This window comes from Artemia franciscana, chromosome 4 (genome assembly GCF_032884065.1).
Source record: "Artemia franciscana chromosome 4, ASM3288406v1, whole genome shotgun sequence".
NCBI classification, from domain to species: Eukaryota; Metazoa; Arthropoda; class Branchiopoda; order Anostraca; family Artemiidae; genus Artemia; species Artemia franciscana.
Window position 1 is genome coordinate 27,723,989 of NC_088866.1, and position 18,714 is coordinate 27,742,702.

At 33.6% G+C, this 18,714-nt stretch overlaps 1 protein-coding gene across 1 annotated transcript in view; it reads left to right on the plus strand.

Moving 5' to 3' along the window:
• Positions 1–18,714, plus strand: part of LOC136026240 (uncharacterized) — a 142,560-nt gene that overhangs the window by 98,068 nt on the left and 25,778 nt on the right. The window contains exon 6 of the mRNA XM_065702597.1: positions 7,248–9,128. Coding sequence (XP_065558669.1) covers positions 7,248–9,128 — 1,881 coding nt within the window. The remainder of the gene's footprint in view (positions 1–7,247; positions 9,129–18,714) is intronic.

Sequence of the window (18,714 nt, forward strand, 5' to 3'; positions counted from 1 at the left end):
AACTAAAAAAAGGAAACAAAAAGAAAAATAAAGGAGAAAAACAAAACTAAAAAAATAAAAAAAAAAAAACTAAAAAGAAAAAAGAAAAAAAAAACTAAAAAAACTAAAAAAAATGTAAAAACCAAAAAAAAAACTAAAAAGAAAAAAAGGGGAAAAATACAAAAATTTATTTCATCATTTACCATTTCAAAAACGAATGTATATACAGATTGGGACACCGGAATACAAATGACGACCGGGACACAGGGAATATAAATGACGACCGGGACACAGGGACACAACTACAACGGGGACGCCGGGGGGCACAGGGGGATATATAAATGACGATGGGGACACAGAGAATGTTCGATTAGCAATCACCATCAACAAAGCTCAAGGGCAATCATTAGAATCATGAGGTATAACTAAAAAAAACTAAAAAAAAGGCAGAAAACTAAAACCTAAAAAAAAGACCAATTCAAAAACGAATGTATATACAGACTGGGACACCGGGACACGAATGACGACCGGGACACCGGGACACAAGGAATATCAATGACGCCCGGGACCCTCAAAGAGAATTCACAGACTGGGACACCGGGACATAAATGACGACCGGAACACATGGAATATAAATGACGACCGGGACACCGGGGGGCACACGGGGATATATAAATGACGACGGCGACACAGGGAATCGTCGATTAGCAATCACCATCAACAAAGCTCAAGGGCAATCATTAGAATCATGAGGTATAGATCTGAATACGGATTGTTTTCCCATGGACCATTATATGTTGCATGTTCAAGAGTCGGTAAACCTGACAATCTATTTATATGCACAGACAATGGGACAGCAAAGAATGTTGTATATTCGCAAGTTTTACGTAGTTAAAAACATATATATATATATATATATCTATCTATATTCACAGGTGGGACATAGGGACACAACTACAATGGCGCGTAACGACTTACGCGCGCGGGGGGGCTTGGGGGGGGGGCGCGAAGCGCCCCCACCAACTAGGTGTTTGGGTGGCGCGAAGCGCCACCCCAACAGCTAGTATATATATATAAATAAGTTGTCTCTGTGTGTGTGTGTCGAGTGACGTCATGTTTGTCGACTGACGTCATTATAAGGATTGAGCTGTATGCGTCATGAAGTTGTTTGTCGACTGACGTCATGTTTGTCAACTGATGAAATTACATACCGGGACACCGGGACACAAATGACGACCGGGACACAGGGAATATAAATGACGACCGGGAACCTCAAAGAGAAATTACAGACTGGGACACCTGGACACAAATCACGACCGGGACACAGGGAATATAAATGACGACCGGGACACAGGGACAGAACTACAACGGAGACGCCGGGGGCACAGGCGGGATATATAAATGACGACTGGGACACAGGGATTGTTTGAATAGAAATTACAGACCGGGACACCGGGACACAAATGTCGACCAGGACACCGGGACACAGGGAGTATAAATGACGACCGGGACACTCAAAGAGAAATAATAAACTGGGACACCGGGACACAAATGACGACCGGGACACAGGGAATATAAATGACGACCGGGACACAGGGACAAATCATTAGAATAATGAGGTATAGATCTGAATACGGATTGTTTTTCCCATGGACAATTATATGTTGCATGTTCAAGAGTCAGTAAACCTGACAATCTATTTATGTGCAACATATATATATATATATATATATATATATATATATATATATATATATATATATATATATATATATATATATATCTATTCACAGGTGGGACACAGGGACACAACTACAATGGCGCGTAACTAATATGGCGCGTAAATTGGGTGGCGCGAAGCGCCACCCAACAGCTAGTATTTGCATATATTTTAACAAGGGATTACATAAAATTCAACAATCTTAAAAAAGAAAACCAAAAGTTTGAAGCCTAGTTGAAATCTTTGTTAGACATTGGACTTGCTTTAATAATCAAATATCTTTGAAAAGATGCAATATGAAAAGACATTATTTTGTGTAAAGAGCAAAAAACTATTAGTTGCAAAAATATTTGTATACATCTTAACAAAGGATTACAACAAATCAAAAAACTTAAAAAAGAAAACCGAAGCTTAAAGCTTAGTAGATATCGTTGTTAGAATTCGGACTTGCTTTAATAATCAAATATATTGAAAAAAACTCAGTATGAAAAGACAGCAAATTGTCTGCGGTTAGAAGACAAGCGACAATGAGAATCTATATATAAAAGCCTGTCGCGTGCCAAGTGCCGGGGCCCGGCTGCTGGTAATTGCAAAAATATTTATATATATTTTAACGAGGGATTACAACAATTCAAAAACTTTAAATAAGAACACCAAAAGTTTTAAGCTTAGTAGATATCGTTGTTTGAAATCGGTCTTGCTTTAATAATTAAATATCTTTGAAAAGACCGCAATATAAAAAGACAGTAAATTGTCTCAAATTGTCTGCGGTTAGAAGACAAGTGACAATGAGAATCCATATACAGAAACCTGCCGCGTGCCGAGTGCCGGGGCCCGGTACTATATATATATATATATATATATATATATCTATATATATAAAAATAAGTTGTCTGTGGATCTGTGGATGGATCAGGTGACGTCACCTGAAAAAACTGGATCAGGTGACGTCAAAACTGAAAAAACTAAAAAAAGGCAAAAACTACAAAAAAAAACTAAAAACTAATAAAAAAAATAAAAAAGCTAAAAAACTAAAAAAACTAAAAAAAGGCAAAAACTACAAAAAAAACTAAAAACTAATAAAAAAGCTAAAAAACTAAAAAAACTAAAAAAAGGCAAAAACTACAAAAAAAACTAAAAACTAATAAAAAAAATAAAAAAGCTAAAAAACTAAAAAAACTAAAAAAACTAAAAAAACGTAAAAAACTAAAAAAACTAAAAACTAAAAAAAACTAAAAAAAAAGGAAAAAAACTGAAAAATAAGCTAAAATAAAGGTAAAAACCAATAAAAAACTAAAAAAAAAACTGAAAAAACTAAAAAAAGGCAAAAACTACAAAAAAAAACTAAAAACTAATAAAAAAAGTAAAAAAGCTAAAAAACTAAAAAAACTAAAAAAACTAAAAAAAGGTAAAAAAACTAAAAAAAAATAAAAAATAAAAAAAAACTAAAAAAAAGGAAAAAACTGAAAAATAAGTTAAAATAAAGGTAAAAACCAATAAAAAACTAAAAAGAAAAAAAGGAAAAAACTAAAAAAAATTTTCATCTAAAAAACTAAAAAAAACTAAAAAAGGTAAAAACTAAAAGAACTAAAAAAGAAAAAAATAAATGACGAAACTCAAAGAGAAAGCGACCAGGACAAAAGGAATGTTCGATTAGCAATCAACAAAGCACCGGGACACAGGGAGTATAAATGACGACCAGGACATAAGTAAAAAAAAAAAAACTATCTATATATATAAAAATAAGTTGTCTGTGGATCTGTGGATCGTGGATCAGGTGACGTCACCTGAAAAAACTGGATCAGGTGACGTCAAAACTGAAAAAACTAAAAAAAGGCAAAAACTACAAAAAAAAACTAAAAACTAATAAAAAAAATAAAAAAGCTAAAAAACTAAAAAAACTAAAAAAAGGCAAAAACTACAAAAAAAAACTAAAAACTAATAAAAAAGCTAAAAAACTAAAAAAACTAAAAAAAAGGCAAAAACTACAAAAAAAACTAAAAACTAATAAAAAAAAATAAAAAAGCTAAAAAACTAAAAAAACTAAAAAAAGGTAAAAAACTAAAAAAACTAAAAACTAAAAAAAACTAAAAAAAAGGAAAAAACTGAAAAATAAGCTAAAATAAAGGTAAAAACCAATAAAAAACTAAAAAAAAAACTGAAAAAACTAAAAAAAGGCAAAAACTACAAAAAAACTAAAAACTAATAAAAAAAGTAAAAAAGCTAAAAAACTAAAAAAACTAAAAAAACTAAAAAAAGGTAAAAAACTAAACTAAAAAAACTAAAAAAAAGGCAAAAACTACAAAAAAAACTAAAAACTAATAAAAAAAAATAAAAAAGCTAAAAAACTAAAAAAACTAAAAAAAGGTAAAAAACTAAAAAAACTAAAAACTAAAAAAAACTAAAAAAAAGGAAAAAACTGAAAAATAAGCTAAAATAAAGGTAAAAACCAATAAAAAACTAAAAAAAAAACTGAAAAAACTAAAAAAAGGCAAAAACTACAAAAAAACTAAAAACTAATAAAAAAAGTAAAAAAGCTAAAAAACTAAAAAAACTAAAAAAACTAAAAAAAGGTAAAAAACTAAAAAAAATAAAAAATAAAAAAAAACTAAAAAAAAAGGAAAAAACTGAAAAATAAGCTAACATAAAGGTAAAAACCAATAAAAAACTAAAAAGAAAAAAAGGAAAAAACTAAAAAAAATTTTCATCTAAAAAACTAAAAAAAACTAAAAAAGGTAAAAACTAAAAGAACTAAAAAAGAAAAAAATAAATGACGACACTCAAAGAGAAAGCGACCAGGACAAAAGGAATGTTCGATTAGCAATCAACAAAGCACCGGGACACAGGGAGTATAAATGACGACCAGGACATAAGTAAAAAAAAAAATTAACAAAACTAAAAAGAAGGTAAAAACTAAAAAAAAACTAAAAAGAAAAAAAAACTAAAAACTAATAAAAAAACTAAAAAATCTAAAAATCTAAATAAACTAAAAAAGAAAAAAAAGGAAAAAAATAAAGGAGAAAAACAAAACTAAAAAACTAATGTATATACAGACCGGTACACCGGGATACAAATGACGACCGGGACACAGGGAATATAAATGACGACCGGGACACAGGGACACAACTACAACGGGGACACCGGGGGAAACAGGGGGATATAAATGACGACCGGGACAAAAAAACTAAAAAGAAAAAAAACTAAAAACTAATAAAAAAACTAAAAAATCTAAAAATCTAAATAAGCTAAAAAAGAAAAAAAAGGAAAAAAATAAAGGAGAAAAACAAAACTAAAAAACGAATGTATATACAGACCGGGACACCGGGATACAAATGACGACCGGGACACAGGGAATATAAATGACGACCGGGACACAGGGACACAACTACAACGGGGACACCGGGGGAAACAGGGGGATGTAAATGACGACCGGGACACCGGGACAGGGAATGGTCGATTAGCAATCACCATCAACAAAGCTCAAGGGCAATCATTAGAATCATGAGGTATAGATCTGAATACAGATTGTTTTCCCATGGACCATTATATGTTGCATGTTCAAGAGTCGGTAAACCTGACAATCTATTTATATGCAAAGACAATGGGACAGCAAAGAATGTTGTATATTCGCAAGTTTTACGTAGTTAAAACCATATATATATATATATATATATATATATATATATATATATATATATATATATCTATCTATATTCACAGGTGGGACATAGGGACACAACTACAATGGCGCGTAACTATTATGGCGCGTAACGACTTACGCGCGCGGGGGGGCTTGGGGGGGGCGCGAAGCGCCCCCACCAACTAGGTGTTGGGGTGGCGCGAAGCGCCACCCCAACAGCTAGTATATATATATATATATATATATATATAAATATATATATATATATATATATATATATATATATATATATATATATATATATATATATATATATATATATATATATATATATATATATATTTATATATGGCACTCGGCAGGATTTTATACTTAGATTCTCATTGTCGCTTGTCTTCTAAACGCAGACAATTTGAGCTTTGTTTGATGTCATGAGGTTCCGATGCGCCTTAAATTAGAAGTAGTGCCCGAGTAAAATTACGTTTTTTTTTTTATTGTACCTTTAACCTTTGCCTCAGCTTTTCTTTTGTGATTATGAAAGACATATTGCCGATTCTTTGTTTCTTTTAATTGTTCAGGTGGTGGGATAAAAACTTCTTTTTCTTCCGAAGATTTATCTAGTCCAGGTTTTTGATCTTCAAGGTATTTTAGGTATTGATGACCATCTTTGTTTTCTTTTAATTATTCAGGTGGTGGGACAAAAACTTCTTCTTTTGCCTCGGCTTGTCTTTTTTCATTATGAAAGACACATCGCCGAACCTTTGTTTCTTATAATTATTCTGGTGATGGGACAAATACGTCATTTTCGTCCAACGGTTTATCTACTCTAAGTTTTGGATTTTCAAAGGTATGACAGGCATTGATGACCTTATCCATGTCAAAATCCAAATTTCAATCATCATCGCTATCATTTTCAATTTGTTTAGTTGACCTTATCAATGTCAAAATCCCGATCCCAATCACTATCATTTCACTGTCATCACTATCATTTTCAATTTTGACACGTTTTGATTCTCGTTGTCCAGGTTGTTTTTCATTAACTCGTTCACATGCTTGCTGTCGCATGCCTTCTAACCGCGCGTGTCTTTGCTCTTCATTTTCATTTTTGACTCGCTCACATGCTCGACGTCGCATGTCTTCTAACCGCGTGAGTCTTTGCTCTCTATTTCATTTTTGACTCACTCACATGCTAGGCGTCGCATGTATTCTAACTTCCCGTGTCAGCTCTTCATTTTCTTTTTGACATGCTCTAATTGTCGTTTTCGCATATCTTCTAACCACCCTTGTCTTTGCTCTTTATTTTCATTTTTGACACGCTTTGGATTTTGATTACTTTAAACAATTTAGCAATGGCCTTTGCTTTAGCTGCCCGTAAAGGTGCTGTCGCAACTGATGGTGAAAATTTTCGTTTTTTATGCCTTCCAACAGACATTATATTACATCAATAACTGATTCTAAACTCAACAATCTTATTTATGCTATGTATGACATCATATACGAAAATGCTTATATCATGTCATGTGTGATGTCATAAGAAATGCTTATATGATGTACTAACATAATGCATGACATCAATTGCAAAAACCAAAATTAAGGCTCTTAACGAATTTTCTCAGAAGTCTCAGAAAATTCGTATATGTTAATACATTCAATATATTATACCATTTAAGATACCGTAGCTAATATATTATGATATAATAACAGTAATTATTGAATGACTATATGATTTAATAATTAAATTAGATTGAATCATTTAACTAAATTCAATGATTAAATATTAATTTTAAATTCATATTTTTAAGTCGAAATATCGAAATCTCAAACACAAACCTCAGTATTGTTATAGATTTGCATAAGTGACATGTAATTTAATTCCAGCTGTAAAAAGTATCTTATTAAATCTTTCAGGGGTCCGCCTGAGAAATTTGTCAAAAGAAGAAGGTTGTCGTTCTTCATCAGGAAATTGGAGTGGAAGTACAAGCACCAGGGCTTCCGATTCTGCCAGTGTATCTCCTGCCCCCGTTCGGACAAAGCGCAGCACATCATCTACTTCTCTTGACTGTGACTCCCTACTTAGCTCAAGCAGTCGATCAACGTGTCCTAACACATCTGCAGGCAAGCTGGAATCCCGTCTCGTCCAAGCTGTGCCGCCCCACCTTCGCTCTGACAGATTAAATATGGATACTTCAGCATCGTCTCATGCAAGTGAAGGCACAATTACGCCCGAAGTCCGTGATGATACAAGCTCTGTATATAGCTGTGATGCTGAAGGCTATTACACCTCCTTTCAATTTGATAGTGGCCTTAAAGGAACTGCTGCTGAAACCGAGTATGATCTTTTTGGTCATGGCAGCACTAGTACAACAACTAGCTCCGCAGGAACAGTGATCATCCGTGATTTTGCAAAGGATGCACCACCACCTCCCCCAAGAAACTCGACTGCGCAGAATAGAGACAGTATTATAACAGTCATTGATATGTCTCTTCAGGAGAATGTTGAAGCAATTGTTCATAAAGAAAACAAGAGCTCTTCACCAGAGCCCGACCTTTCTTCTGAATCAGACTCAGAAAAATTGAGAGAAAAAACATGCATGCGTAGTAATAGAATTCCTAGTATGTGTGCTATCACACCGCCTGGTAGCGATGATGAAAGTGATTTAAGTGAAAAACAGGAAAAGTCTGTAATTGAAAATGGTTTAAAACGACAAGAGGAGTTACAATCCCAGATTCAAGCTTTGTTCATGCAGCATATTGAAACACAAGAATCACCTCCAGGTGTAGTAAAATTACCAATAATCAAAGATCTCAATTCTTCAATTATTTCATCTCAATCTATAGTTCAATCTATTTCTGAAACAGTTATTTTACAAAGTTTGGAGAAAAAAGTAAATGTTGACCTTCTTTCTATACCAGACTTACCCACTGTAATCCCAGCCACACCCTTCACTGCCGAAGACAGTTCCTCTTCCCGCTCTAGTTCATTAGAACGGAAACGAGGTGCTCGTGTTACACTAGACTCAGATGGTCGGGTTGTATATAGCTCAGATAGTTTGAAAAGGAGGAAGGGAGCAAATACAACATTTGAACCTGGGTGTTCTGTTAAGGAAAAAGTACCTACTAAAGCAAGAAGCGTTGCTGTTGTCCACATGATGGATAGCGTGAATCAAACTTCCGTTGATCAACTGCCAGTAAATGCTGATAAAGTGAGAAGGTCAGTGTCTCCCGGGAAAGTATCAATTATAGAAGAACAAAATGTTGGAAATATTTCCAAAAGAACAGTATCGCCATCTAAATGTGCAAAAGTTGAAAATTGTGTTACTGCGCAGAAGGCAGGAAACGTTGTTGCAGTTTGTCAGTCATCCAATAAACAGACAGATTCCAATGACATTAGGGATGTGAATACCATAAGTGCCGTTAATACGAAACCTGTCTTGAACACATATATGGGAAGATATCAAGACTTAAAAAGTACTTCACTTGTGCAGACTATTCTAAGAAAAGATCCTCACCTAAGTTCAAGTGAATCCTGTAAAGAAAACGAAAATTTTCGACCAAGAACTGAAAGCTATCTGCATGCAACCAATGGCGTCCAATTATCTGCAACCCTACAGCGAGCGGATAGCTACAAGCAAGCCAATCGAAGTTTATCTGTTGCACATTGCGTCTCAGCAGAGCCATCTAAAATTTCCCAAACAGTTATTGGAAGCGGTAGGACGCCCCTCTCTGTAAGACCGATGGGTAACAATACGTTGAAGCGTTTGGAGAGATTTAATTCGAATTCTGGAAAAGGTGATTATTTATTTTTTATTTTTATTTTTTGATAGCACTGAAGCCCAGCTTTTTTTCGGGGGAGGGGAATGTCTAACAAGATTTACATCTTGAGCATAAATTTAGAATTTTTTTCTAATTCAGCTTTTTTAAATGCAAGAGTTATATGTGTTAAATTAGAATGATGTTTTTAAGCTTGTATTTTTAAAAACAATGGACAAGGACAGTTATTTTCGAGAAACTTTTACCCATTAAATTTTGGTTCATATAAACAGGTGTTGACGATATTTCCTGAATAGTTTTATTTAAAGTAATTATTCAGTACCTTGTTTAATTATTAATCTTGAATGGTAATCGAACCTGTCTGGGGCTATTGAATAAATGCAATAACTCTTCGTATCCAGGTTACCTACTTAAGGAGGATCAGTGCAGTGTTACTTTCCGATAAAAATAAAAAATAAAAAAAATCTCTAAGAAGGAAGACATTCATGGAATAATAGGTTTTTCTGTTCATTACACCGCATCCTCTGCCCCTCAATAAAAAAGCCTTGTCTCTTGTTCTTAATCCGAATAATAATTTGACAGATATTTTTTTTTTTTTACATCTAAAACGTTAATGTCAATTAGAAGTAAGTAGGGAACGATCTTCGACATTAGAAGTCACAAGTCTAAAAAACGGGAGTTTGTAAACAACATCTACATCAACAGAGTATAATACTTTTCTATATATGTAATATTTATCAAACTTAAAGTTAACCATCGGAGGGTATTAGACAAATAATATTTGCATAATTTTAGAAAAAACAAGCCAAAAAGTGAAAACGCTATCGGAGGTTTGAAGCGCCAGAGTCCAAAAATATCCAATTTTTGAATTTTTGAAAATAGTCACAGGTGCATGTTTTTTGCTTATTTGCCGTTTTTTCCACCATAGTTGATCGCATCGATCCAGTGTTAAGTATTCGAATATGGATCATTCGAACGTAAATTTTACCAATGTCCAACGCTGGTACAAATGACTTCGAATTAAAAAATAGCATATTCATGACAGGTATATTCATGCCTGACAACCGGAATTTTTCAAAATCTTTTTTTCGATTGTTGTTTCAAAAATAGAAGTTCTTGGGGCAGTATCACATTTTCGCAATCAAACATTAACAGTCTGTTCATTCCCAAAGACAGCTATACCTTCAAAAGAAAGCTACACTTTCTATTATTTTTTTTTGGCTGATGTTTACGCACATCACCTTTTTTCTAAATTTGGCGCCTATTATTGGCGAAAACTGTCTCGGTACATATGAAATGTTTTTCATTAAAAACTGAAGTTGCAATTCCTCATAATTTTAAAGGTTCGTTTGCTTTTGTTATTTTCTGCTTAGGCAATACACCATCAGATTTCATTTCCACCTTCTTTGATACTTTAAGTTTCAGCAATCTTTTAAAAAACGAAAGAGATTGCCAACGGGGAGGTTCCGATTTCTGCAAATTTGTGCCACTAGATAGGATTTCGACTGGGATTATTTTAACTTCAATGCCCTTAGCCTTAGTATTACTCGCTATAGGAGCAGTAATTATAGTAATAGTAGTGGTAGCAGTAATAGTAGTAGTGGTACTAGTAGTAGTGGCATCTATATTAGTAGCGATTGTAGTAGTAGCAGTAGAAGTAGTAGTAGTGCTATTAGCGTGCAAATATTGTCTGTTTGGTTAATTGATAAACCCCTTTATCATTTCCTGGAAGTTACAAATTAAAACAATCAGTCAGTGCTGAGTTTCGCCCCTTTTACAACCCATATGCACAAAATGTGTTTTGATTTAGTTCAACATTCCCATCAACATTCTCTGAAAGTTTCGCTTTAATGCCTTAGAGCTCTGAAATAACCGGCGAGACAACTAATCGGCTTAAAACAAACGATTTCATATAAAATGAGCGGTTGTTAGTGGACCATCGATTCTTTAATACTAACGGTTAAGTGCGATTTCATAGTTGCATGCCAAATACTATAGGCGGTAGCCTGTAGGTAATCTTTTTGGGTAGAGGGGGTACCTGGAGCCTCAAAAAAGTATTTTTGCCCCTTAATTTTCAATATTTTTGTGAGAAGGTATTTAGAGCAACATGTAAAATAAACACGAGCTAAACTATAGCATAAGGAGCATAGTGCCATCATTAAGAGGAGTGTATCCTCTAGATTTTCTGGGCCTCTCATGGATTTTGAAAAGTATCCTTTATATTTTATACTTTTGTCAAAAAATTAAAAAAATCAATAATTTTCCCTTCCCCCCTAAATTTCGAAAACATGTACTCTCCCCCAATGTTACCGTGAATTGATGCCACAGACAGAGTGCTGGATAAATTGTCTGTATTTTGGTATTTAGCCAAATATCCCCTGTCCCTTTTAACTATACACTGCCTGAAATTTCATACACGTTATCTATTAGCGTCTCTTCCTAATTAGAAAGAAGAAGAAGAATTGTACCCCTTTTTGAGAAGTAAATTCCTATGTACGCAACTGATGTGCATTTAATCCATTTTGATGGATGAGTTTTGTGGAATGGAAGCATTTGGTAAATCTATGGGAGTAAGAAAGTGAAGAAGCTATCTTTAAGATATGAGTCAACACTCCTTCAAAGCATAATTAGCCTGTGAATTGATCAGGTCGAAAGGTGAAAGGCTTAGAACGCCAAATACTGGTTACAATGCCAAGCCCAGTATCATCAATGTAAGTGATTAGCTCTTCTGTTGCCGGCTAAAATAAAAGGTTATGATCATGGATTTATTTTGACAAAATTATTATCTTTCAGGGGGGGGGGGAATTTAATATTTTGGGGGAGGCTTAAATGCAATGTTGCTAATTATATACTACTACTACTACTACTACTACTACTACTAACAACTCACTGCATCACCAAGCCGCCTATGGCAAACTCAGCTACGAACACACCACCTCCATCCCAATCTATTCAATTCTCCTTCTTAACACCCTTCTAGTAAGTTTGTATTTCCCTTAGATCTTTCTTTACGGCATCCTCCCACCCCAACCGTTGACGACCTGCTTTCTGTTTAGACCTAGATGGTAGGCCAAAAAGGACAATCTTTGGCAATCTGAAATCCACATAATGTGCCCTAGTCATTCCAACCTTTCTCTCATTGTAGCCCTAGAAAACGGGATTGAACCACACTTTTCGTACAGCCTGCTGTTGGAAATACGGCCAGTCAGTCGGGTAGCCTAAACAATCTGTAGACAATTTCTCTGGAAAACATCTAATTATATGCTCCTGTTAATGATACTAAATTGATAGATTTGATTGTGAAAATTCAATACTTGAAGGGGGGTCTTGCCTAAGATTTTGGGGACAAACTTGTTTCCGGAAGAGGATGTAACTAGAATAAGTGTTTGAGGTGATGGGTTTTGGAGCTTTAGGAAAAAACCTGATATGAAACTTTCTTTGGGTTTAACTACAGTACTAGTTTTAAGCTGTACCATGAGCAAAAATTAGAAGCTACGGTGATGCAGTGGTAAAATATGGTTCTGAAATACTGACGCTTTGGAAGACAGAGGAGGGTTTGTTCGATGTTTTCAGAAGAATTGTGTACAGTTTCACGCACCTGTTTGACTGACAGTATACCAAACAACAAGCTGTGTGAAAAATATGGTGCTATCCTACTTTCTAGGGCTGTTATGACATAAAGCTTGAAGTGGCTTGGACGTGTTTTGCGATGAAGTATGACAGGCTAATGCAGTTTGGTCACCATCTAGGGCCAAACTAAAAGCAGGCTGTTTCTGAATGGGGAGGGAAGAGGTGATTTAAAGGAACCTGGAGCTTCTTGGGAGGGGTATAGAGGGAAGGTTTGAATTGTTTGGGGTGGAAAAGAAGTTTGAGTATTTGTGGTGGCCTCAGGTGGTTTGATATTGCAGTGAGTTGTTAGCAGTAGTATCAGTGTGTGCGAAAATTTGCAGGGTTTTATATGACACAGAATATAAAACCATCAACTGTGGGAGAATGAGTCGAAAGCAGAAAATCTGTCAGAAGGACATTAGTGAGTTGTTTCACTTGACAGTATTGAAATAGATATCTATGCCACGCATTCATTGTTGTTTTAGTTATCAGAATATAAGACATTCCCCTTTCAAACAGGAGTTAGAGACGGATGTAGAAATGTTCACACAGCTCTATTGTAAACTATTGGCGTGAAATGCATAGGCCCAAAGTAAATAGACAGATACAACGTATTTTTTTTTTATAGCTTTAAAGAAAAGCAAAAATGAAATCTGGAAGTAGGGGTGGATCCAGGATTTTCTTTAGGGTGGGGAGTGCATAATAGGTTGCTTCGATAAACTTGCGAGCGAAGAAATACCCGCAATTTAAAGGGAACCTCGACGGTTATTTGTCATAGGGCTGTAATGATGGTCGTAAATTTAATCTAAAATCTGGTGAGGGTTAAAGTTCTAATAAATCTGTTGATAGTAAGTTATAAAAACCACTCCGCCATAAAAAAAAATAAAAAGCTTTTTGCCGTCTATAAAAAAAATAATATATAAAATAAAAAATAAATAAAATAAAATAAAGAAATATAAAAATATAAATAAAAAAAAGAATATTTTCTGCATAATTTTTTGCTTTTGCGCTTCTGACCATTATAACGATTGAGTTAAGCTTTTTATTGTAAAAAAAAGAGTCCTGAACCATCTTTTGGGTTCATGCACTCTTTGTGACAATTTGTATAGGTCAAACCATTTAGAATGTCGCTTGACTTTGTGGTATCGCTTAGAAATTATGACAGTAATGGAAAGTGGGAAATGAGGATAAAGATACAACTTGTATGCTCGTAAAAGATATATTAAACATTAAGTACTAGTTTTTTAGGGGTGTAACAAGGAAAACAGAAAGAAGAGATTGAAATGCATAGAAATCATTTAAAACTAGGATTCTAAGTACAGGCAATAAAGTATTAACTAATAACTGTTTCTTTTTAAAAATAGAGTTTTAATAAACAGTATCAACTTTGACGAAACCTTAAAAATTTATTAATTAAAATTTTACTTATCATAACAACGTAGCTTATCTTTCCAATTTTTCAACTTCGATATATTTCGCTTAAATTACAGAATTAACAATTTTATAAGTAACAGTCTATTTCTCTATTTCCACTCCCGCCATATTTATTTATCACGCGGTCGATGTCTGCCTCAATATTTCGGTGAACGTTTATAATGGCTAGTCCTGTCAGTCTAGAGTCCTGTCAGAGCTCTTCGTTAGTATTTCCTCTTCTATTCATCCTAAAATATTCGAATACAGACCAAAATCATCAGAAAAATATGAACTCTAAAATAAAGATGCATGTAGGTATGTGCTTCAAACTGAATATTTGAGTTGAAATACTCCTTAAAAAACCAATAATTATGTGTTTTTTTTTTTATTTGATAGTGGTTTAATTTGATAGTGACGGTGATTTAAATTCTCTGGGTTTCAGGCTGTGGTAGATTTCTAATTATTTTTTTTTAAATCTTTAGATTTTCAGATACTCAATTCAAACATTTAAATCTCGATTTGTCTGTTGAGCACAAAAATAAAATTTTTAAATTTGACTCAGATTTAGTATGAAGTAAGAGAATTGTCCTGTAAAAATTTTAATTTATAAACAACTAATCATGGAAATATGATTGGATGGCATGCATCAAAATAAGTAAAAAAAATCCTTAGCGGTATAAATATAGCAGTTTAGACAATTTTATGGACAAATATATGCAAACCCCTATACAAAAACATGGCTATATTTTATGACTGGTTGGTATTGAGAAGGTGAGAAATCCTGAAGTTATATTGCAGTTGCATTCTGTTTCCGTGATTAACTCAAGTTGTGTGAATTTCCACTTTTTATCAACATTTTATTAGTAAATGTTTGAAAAAAAATCGATGCCATTCCACTGATTCAAACTGAGAATTCAAACCAGCTAGATAGAGAAGACATATAATTATATGCCTTCTTTGATGAACAATTTTTCGAAAATCTATTCTTCTTAAATGATTACTCCGACCTTTGATGGAGTATTTCGACTCCCATGCTTAGTTTTAGGTATATACTTATGCGTACTTTTATTAAAGCTCTAAAGAATTTCACCTTTATTTTAGTGTTTTAGGATGAACAGAGGAGGTTATATGTCATATAATTGCAAAGTTTTAATTACATGAAAATAGGCAGTATAGTAGCCAACATTTGCTCACCAAAATCCAAAACTTAAATTAATAATTCTTGTACTTCTCATATTTTTAATTTCTATTATACAAATACCCCCAAAAAACAACATTGTTTTGACCCCCCCCCCCTCTCGCAAAAAAAAGAAAACCCAAAAAACCAAAACAGACGGCCGAAAAAAGTAATGGTATCAATTTCTTCGCCTCAGTGCCATAGCAAGACTCGAAAACAAATTTTTGACAGTAAAAAGAAGCAAGTATTTTACTTTTTAGCCTCTTTGTGACAGCATAATCCTGAAATATTATTTTGACTGCCTAAAGAAGTTAGGATTTTAAATTTCCCATCCTTGTTATTGCGAAATGAAGATTTTCAACTACCAGTTGGCTTTTGTGGTAATACGGACATATTCCCTTGATAAACCTAAATCTAATTAAATACTTTTTGGTGATATGCGTTATTTGTAAAATCGAACAGAGACCGCACAAAGTGAATGAAACCTTATTTCAAAATTGTTTGAAAAAGATATACTCTTAATATTTAAAAACTTATTAAAAGATCAACTACTAAATACCAATTACAAAAAATAACTTGCATCCCAACCCAAACTAGAGCAAGCGGTCCCAACCACAAATCCACCATTACGTCTGGGGGTGGGGGGGGGGAGCAACCCACCCCATGGATCCACCACCGTCTGAAAGTACACGGATAATGCTCATGTTTATGTTTTAAACATTAAGAATTAATAACAGAACTATGTAGGTAAAACCATGGCTTCATTATTCTATGCTGTTGGTTATAAAAAGTTGTCAGTCATGGAGCACCGATATACGAAAATGGTAGAGACAGGATATATAATTAAAAATAACACGTAAAAAAGGTGTTTTTCAAGATCTAGAATGGGCAGGGCAAGGTTGTATCCAAAGGGATTGGGGGATTTGAACCCCCTCCTCGAAATAATTGTCTGATTTGTAAAAACGGAACGAAAATGCTGATTTTGACAGTATTTTTCAAAATTCCTCTCCCCCCCCCCGAAAAAATCCTGAATACTACTCTGGCTGTGATTTACTTGTTTAATTTTTTTTTTCAATGAAGAAAACAAAAAAGGATATTTTGCCAAGTCTTCTAAGAAGGGAGAATATAAAGAATCTATGGGAGAGATTTCTTTTTTGAAGTACTGTTTCTACATATAAAATGTCTGTAGGTACGCAAGTAATCTTTAGAGGGTTGAGATAAGGAAGATTACTTTGGGAATTAGTAATTGTAGTACGGTACCGACTGTTTTTATGTTTAGTTTAATATTTGAGGGTAAGTTAAAAATAAAAACAACAATGTTTTGGATTGGGGGGACGCTCTAGCTGCTCCGCATATGTACGTAGTATTTTTTTTTAACCTTAAATAGTGAAGAAAAAGGAATAAGTTTTACAGTTCAAATTTTCTCGCACCAGCAAACATTGCCAACATTGCATTTCGCTTAGGAAAATGCTGCAAGGAAAAAGGGAAACCATAAAATGCCCAAATCCCGGAAAAAAAATCTAGAAAAGTCGGTCGGGAAAAAAATTTAATTCAGTGCGAATAAAATTACGAAAAATACAATCCTCGTAATATTATGACACCATATTGCTTCGGGCACCTAGATTTATTATAATAATGACTATATTAATTTTTACGTATTATTTGAAGAAATGTTCAGATCGAACACAAACAGCTGTGCTAGGTGTGGGACTTAGTGTTTCAGCTGCTCTGCGTGTGTTCTTTGGGATTGATCTTTCTAAGAAAAATAATTCAATAATAAAAAAGGGGATAAATTTTTATTTATAATTTATTCTCATAAGGAAATATTGCCGATATACTATTTCTCTCTCACTTCATAAAAAAAGGTCAGTTAAAGAACATAAACTATAAAACATAAATCAACCGAGAAAAGAACAATTATAGAAAGCCCGTAAAAAAAAAAACAAACGGTGTGAATAAAACTACGAAGCAAATACAATCTAATTCAGCTTAAACGGTCAGTCAAAAATTGAAAAGTAAAGTTGTTAAAATCAAGAAATCCCACTAAAAAAAAAAAATCCTAAAAGTATATAACAAGCTTAATAACCTGCATCTTCTTAGCCTCAGCCTTATTGTTGGATGCAATTAGAAGTTTGCTAAGCTAACCTGTAGCAATGAATTCCCAGGCATCCATTGCTCTAATAAGTAATATTTCGATATTGTTTAAGTTTAAATCCTCTGCCAAAACGTGAACGAAAAGATATTACTAAAGCCCAGAACATAATCATTGACAACACTGACGACAGGCCGAATCGGTAGACCGGTTGAAGTATTGTTTAATTAAACAGGTGCTGTGTGAAGCCTAAAGCTGACGGTGGGCTTAAACAGATTCTAATTATAATAGATAATTAACTAATTAAAATAAATAATTAAAAATAAGAAAATTCGATGGTCAAATGAATTAAAAGGAAACGAGTAAACATTCAAAATCAGTCAGGTACAAAATGAACAAATCATCCCTGTAGGTCCGTAAATGCTTTAGTGCATAAGGAATGTATTTTGTCAATAACGCTGTCTCATTTTATTTTATTTCTTTTTACAGTTATAAGAAACAATTGTTCCTATTATATGTCTCCTAGTCTTACCCTGTTTTCTGCCTTTTATGAAGGAATCTTCCTCTACAAATGCACCCTGTGGCGAATTGCCTGTAGACACACAGCACATTTTTTTAGAAAGCGTAATATGCACCCTTTGAATTGAATAGCTGGATTTGTCTTGATATTGACTATTTCTTCTATTTAGATTAGTATGATCAACTTGAAGACGGCTTTAAAAGCTTATCTGCTAGATAACTATGACTCAACCATTATAAGTGTCTAGATAATGCTTTTCTCTGAAAAGGCATTCTTTTTTTTTTTTCTATTTTGTTACATCAAATCTCTTCATATATTTTTTTATATTCTTTTTTTGTACATATTTTCTGAAAAGGACGTTAGCAAGGTCAAGGACTAGTCAAAACACGTCTTGATTGAACAGGTGATGCCTGAAATTTCCAGAGCTACAGATGAATTTAAACACCGTTTTTTTTAATACGATAACTAAATAACTAATTATAAAAATAATAAAAATGATAGAACTTGTTGGTCAAATATACTTGATGGTAAACAATGCTATCGTTTTTTTCGCAATTATAAGCAAAAATCACTCGAATTATTTTGTGTTCGACGTCTTGGCCTGCCTTCTCCACTTTTTGTGAGCTAATGTGCCTCCACAATTGCACCTTGCTGCTTATTGCCCATTTTTAGAAAATGTGTAAGGCAAACCCTTTAATTTCGAGTAAAAAGATTTATTACGATATTGAATGTTTTATTCTTGTTCTTCTGGTTAATATTTTAGTGAATGTAAACTGACAAATGTATTTCAAAG